At 37.9% G+C, this 5,980-nt stretch overlaps 1 protein-coding gene across 1 annotated transcript; it reads right to left on the bottom strand.

Annotated features, from left to right (window-relative positions):
• Nucleotides 1-917: 917 nt before the first annotated feature.
• On the bottom strand, nucleotides 918-4,328 carry LOC107705516 (transmembrane protein 182-like). The gene is made up of 4 exons (XM_016508823.1): nucleotides 4,314-4,328; nucleotides 2,813-2,894; nucleotides 1,378-1,515; nucleotides 918-1,284 (listed from the first exon to the last, which is right to left on the bottom strand). The coding sequence occupies exons 1-4, from the start codon at nucleotides 4,326-4,328 to the stop codon at nucleotides 1,016-1,018; spliced, it is 504 nt and encodes a 167-aa protein (XP_016364309.1). The 3' UTR covers nucleotides 918-1,015.
• Nucleotides 4,329-5,980: the final 1,652 nt, after the last annotated feature.

The raw sequence follows: 5,980 nt of genomic DNA, 5'->3' as shown, positions 1-5,980 counted from the left end.
TTGTCTATAGTATTTAGTATAGTATTTTATTTACTAAAGTGTTACATTTTACATGAAGGTTTGTGAAATAGTTTATGAAGCTGGTTGAAGAGTACAGCACCTTCATCAATTTTTTTCACTAATGACTTTTCAAACAAGAGGATTTGACTGCACTGAAGGAGTGCACAAACTGAAATCTCATAATTTAGTATGATTGATTTATTTAGTTTTTTTTTATTATTATGAATGTTATTATTTTGTTTAGTTCAATTAAATTTCTGCAGTCAAAAACAACAAATAATAAAAAGGCAAAAGAAAATATATATATTTAAAAAGCATAACATAAAATCTAGAGCCAAGAAAAATATATAATGAAAGAAAATAAATCAATATATAAACATAACAAAACATTACCAAAAAACTGGTGGATAGGCTGTTTCTCCACTTCTTCTGTTTCTGTAGTTTCAACAATTGTAGTGCTTAATCAAAATGTTCACCAGTCTGAATATGACTTTTTAAACATTCTTAAAAAAATAGTTCATTCGAATTATTGAATAACAATTCAGTTGTCACATATTTTTTTCTTCTCCACAAAAGGAGAAGTTTAGCAGAATGTTGGGGTTGCTCATTTCCATACAATGAACGTGAATGGTAACTAGGAGCTTTTCAAAGCTGTGGCTGTCAGTAGAAAAAAACTGAAAAATCTCCACCTTTAAAAGCAATTTGAAATAGTGATAATAAAGACAAATTCAGCATATGTTAAAATTATCATTGATATTTTTGTAAAATCTTTTCTGTGAACCCTCTAGCACCCCCTTGTGGCCCCCTGGGTACATTTAATTATTTGTTTAAAGAACATTTGATTGTACTTTTGATTATACTCTCTTATATGTAAAATATGTCAAATATCCTCATAAATCTCTTTTTGTGGTATATGGGAGCAGAAAACTATACATGCAGAATAAGGGGGAGCAAATGATGACAGAAAACATTACTTTGAACATTAGGAAAGAATCATTGTCATGTATACATAACTCTACACACATTCCTCTCGCAGTGAGAATGGCTGATTTTCTGTGTCCCTGGCTGATTCTCTGCTGACTGATGGAATGAGCAGGAGAAGTAGGCCAGTGAGCAGGCAGAGGAAGGCAGCAGTGGGAGCCAGCATAAAAGACGGACCATAGTGCACACTGAGCTGCAGACTGGGGCACACTAAGCGTCTGCGCTGGAGGCCGTACCGCTCTAAAGAGTCTGAGACCTGCACCCACACAGCAAACAACAGCACTACACACATGAGTAAGATGCCTGTATGGAAAAGAAGAGAAAAAGAGTGAATGTTAAAGCAAAGTCACTATAGAATCACTGGAAACTGAATGTTTTGGCAACTTTTTCTCTCACCCCCAGTTATAAAGAGAGCACCTTCAGTCTCATAAAGGCGATGTCTGGTCCCTGGGGTTGCACAGATTGTGACAAACCCACCAATCAACACCAAGATGACGCCCAGCACAAATATAACACACCAAAAGGCCCTTTGCACTAACAATGGAAAATCAAGTTATGTTATTTTGACAACATAGTAAACTAGATATGTACATTTTCTGAAGAAAATGTGAGTGGTGCTTGCCGTGGCAACACTCAGCACTGGGCAGTTAGTAGGGTCTTTTTTATCATATTTTATCAATTAGCTAGGATTTTTAACATGTTTTAACACTTAGCAAACCGCTGTTAACATGTACTGTTGCTATTCGCTACAAATGATGCTATAAACTAGCATGTGTAGCATGTTGGAAGTCCTGTTTGCTAGCATGAGTCAAAAGAACCAAGTCCCATGTCTATACAATGTTTTGATCCAGAGATATAGATATTGCTAAACGGTTGCTAGGGTAGTCTGTTTGGTTGTTAGGGAGTGGCTTGTCAGCTGCCAATGGTGATACTCCAAAGGCTGCTTGCCAGTATGAATGATATAAAACAACCCCCCATGCCTCTATGACATTCAGATTTAAAGATATGCCTCTTTGGGTTTGGGTTGCTAGGGTGCTCGACAGTGGTTGCTAGGGTGTGGCTAGGAAGTGTCAACAGTGATCTGTTTGCTTCCCTGAATTAAATGAGCCAGCTCTCATGTCTCTATGACACTGTGATGCAAAGATATTTATAATGCTTTTTATAATGCAGTCTACAGTATGTGTTCAGTTGCTAGGGTGCTCTAAATGGTTGCTAGAGCGTGGCTTGATAGCTTCATGATGTTCCTAAGAGACTGATTGGTTGCCTGAGTAAATGAGCCCACCACACCCATGTCTCTATGACATAGCGATCCAGAGTTATGTTCAATACAAAATTCCTAGGCAAGTTGCCATAGTAGGAAAAACATGGGTGCTCAGTTCCTTCACCATAGTATGTCTATGGGGCAAATTCAGGCGGCTCTTGCACTCCAGGGGTACAACTTATACCTCGTTGCAAGGTATGTTCTTGCTCAGCTTGCCAGCCTCTTCAAAGTGACCCACATGTTTGTATGAAACCCTCACTCGGAGCTATGACCTGTCAAATTTGGTCGCAATGTTACGTCTATGGGATTTTTCACACAATTTTTTTTCGCCCGTTATACAAACATTGGACGCCTGATCGCTTATAAAAGTCATTGCATACCTATCCCCAATAAGCAACACAATTTGACACCTCTTTCATGGGTCTTTGACAAACTGACAAGTTATGAAGTTTGTACGGAAGAAAAAAAAAAGCCACAGCATAGTAATATGCTTCACAAGCACCACTAATGAGAAAAAAGTCCATGATATTGGGAACATAATGTCGAGCAAACTGCTCCTCAAGATCTCACCTGTGGCAGAGTCTGAGGTTAGAACACTATTGGGAAGTCCAGAAACTGGAGCATGGGACAAGTAGGCTGGCTCGCAAACCTTCTAAGGGAAGGTTGATTGACTGGGGAAAAATTAAGTACTATGTTTTACAAGAAAGAGCAAACACTCAAGTGTTGTGGTTCCTCTGCAGAAAAGAAGTCAAGTTAATTTAAATAAATGTAAGTATCTTTAGAAAAGAGGAAGAGAAGAGCAGATGTGCCAAGTCTTTTTTTTAAAGGGGTGGTTCACAGTTTTTTTTTCTAGGCTTGATTGTGTTTATGGGGTGCAGTCTAACATGTGTTAATGCTTCGTTTTTTTAAAAACACATTATTTTTCACATAATTTACATTTATTCCACACCGCTCTGTCCCTTCTCTGAGAAACATGCTGATCATTTCCTTCTTTTATGAAGCCACTCCCTCAGAAATAGGCGATGGGCTCTGGTTGGTTAGCTAGCCCATTGTGTTGTGATTGGCTCATCCGTCTCTAGTGCGCGTCTAAACGTCCCGCCCCTCACCTCAGCCGCATGTGCTCCGGTTGTATTGTAAACAAGGCGTTGTTAATATCGCTTATCAGTTTGAGCCCGATTGAGAAGCAGAGGATATTATTGAAGAGGATCGTGCAGAACCTGTGCAAGCACGGCTTTTAATGGTAGGCCTATGTTTTTTGCTTGTTGTTGTTTTCCAGAGGGCGGGGTTTATCTGGGTTTGTTACGTCACGAACCCGGGAAGTAACTTGTTGTAGTCCCTACCATTTTTGTAGGCATTAAACTGCCAGAATTTTAAAAGACGATATCTCCGTTTGCATTGAACTTTCAGTTTCTTAACTTTGCAGATATGTTTATGCTCAAACAGCAACATTACACACTAACTAACGTTAAAAAAGTGAAATCGCAATGAACCACCCCTTTAAGTATACAGTGCATTCAGAAAGTATTCAGAACCCTTCTTTTTCACATTTGCCTATGTTGCAGCCTTGTTCTAAAATACTTTCATTTTTTTCAAATAGAATTTCAAAAGAAGTTTGGAACAACAAGGACTCTTAACTTTCAGCTTCTTAACTTTGCAGATATGTTTATGCTCAAACAGCAACATTACACACTAACTAACGTTAAAAAAGTGAAATCGCAATGAACCACCCCTTTAAGTATACAGTGCATTCAGAAAGTATTCAGAACCCTTCTTTTTCACATTTGCCTATGTTGCAGCCTTGTTCTAAAATACTTTCATTTTTTTCAAATATGAAAGAAGTGGAAGAAGTTTGGAACAACAAGGACTCTTCATAGAGCTGGCCACCTGACCAAACTGAGCATACAGGCCTTGGTAAGAGAGTTGACCAAGAACCTGATGGTCACTCTGGTTAAGCTCCAGAGATCATGTGTGGAGATGGGAGAAATGTGCAGAAGGACAGCTATCACTGCAACAGTCTACTGATCTGGCCTTTATATATAGGCCAAGTCACACTGCACTGACAGACACAAACATCAGCAACAGACATGTTTGTCAGATTTTGGCGAATCAGTGTGTTAGCCTGTTTGCGTCTTTTACTATTGGTCGTTATTTGTTTTTGCTGATTGAAGTTGAATCGGTGTTTGTCATGTATTGGAATGTCTGAGAAGTGACATACTGTAATCTGGTGACTGTCGGCATTGATCAGTGTCTGTCGGTGTGGTGTGAATTAGCCATATGACAGAATCTCCCAACAGAAGCCTCTTCTCAGTGAAGATGCATGAAAGTCTGCTTGATAAAAAAAAAAAAAAGCACATGAACACTCCAACTATGACTACAAGACTCTGGTCTGATGAACCTCACTTCCAAGGTCTTGTCTGCCCCACTGCATGTGCAATATCATCAAAACAGTGAAGTATGGTGGTGTAGCATCGTGCTGTGGGGTAGAAGAAAAGTCGAAGAGCAAAATACAGAGATATCCTTAATAAAAACTTTGCCCAGAACACTCAGGACTTCAGGCTGGGAGAAACATCAACATTCATCTTCCAGCAGGACAATGACCATTAGCACACAGTGTTGGGGAGTAGCTAGCTACAAGTAGCGACGCTACTAAGGTAACTACATTTTTCAGTAGCTTGACAGTAGCTCAGCTACTTTTAAAACAATGTAGCTTTTCCAGTAGCTAACTACTTTTATGCAAACAGCGGTGTAGCACGACAATATCTACATTCTATTTTGTGAACCTGCAATAGACTGAAGCAGCGCAGCGTCTTCTTACAAGATCACATACTAAAATAGTGTATTACCACCATCTATTGGTACTGTTGTTATAACTCGCAAGTAAAAATCCACTGCTATGATTGGCTAACAGTTTCGCTTATTAAAATAACAGCTGGACGCTGCTGTGACGTACTCTGAAAACAACAAGGGTCATTTGGGTTAAAAACGTACAAATAATCATTTTATATCAAACGGTCTGGAACAGACAATGCAATAGTGGTAAAAAGCACGTTTACTCACACTTCTGTGTTGCGACAGTGTTGTATCCACTAAAACTGACATTTCTTGAAAACTTATCCCTCAATTCTGATTGGTTGATTGGAATGTTGTTCCGGGATCAACAAGGATGTTGATCCAGGAACATGTTGTACTTGGTGAAATGATGTTCACTACTCAGACTGCATCATCACTTACTTAAGTTAAGTTAAGTTAACAACTTTATTAATCCCACAAGGGGCAATTAAAGTAGGGTAGTAGCATCACACAACAGCTTAATACAAACAAGATATTACCTAGACAATACAAAGAAATAAATAAGTAAAAACACAACCCAACATGCTTCATAATAAATTCCATACATAACAACAACAACAAAAAAAAAAAAAAAAGCATGAAGCAAAGATGTCGGTTTGCATTTGTACTTAAACCAAGCAAACAAAACAAAACACACCGAAATAAAACACACAAAAACAAAACAAAACAAAATAAAATATTAACTTACATTTTTTAACCAAGGTAATGTAGATTAAGGTAAATAAGATGGTTTGGCAGTCTTAAAATAAAATAAAATAGAATAAAATAAAATATTAAAGTAACATTTTAACCAAGGTAATGTGACAGTAAATTCGATGGTTTGGCAGTCTTAAAATAAAATAAAATAAAATATTAAAAGTAACATTTTTAACCAAGGTAATGTGACAG

This window comes from Sinocyclocheilus rhinocerous, unplaced genomic scaffold, assembly GCF_001515625.1.
Source record: "Sinocyclocheilus rhinocerous isolate Xijiao unplaced genomic scaffold, SAMN03320098_v1.1 scaffold504, whole genome shotgun sequence".
Classification (NCBI taxonomy): Eukaryota; Metazoa; Chordata; class Actinopteri; order Cypriniformes; family Cyprinidae; genus Sinocyclocheilus; species Sinocyclocheilus rhinocerous.
This window is presented reverse-complemented; position numbering and strand designations above follow the sequence as displayed.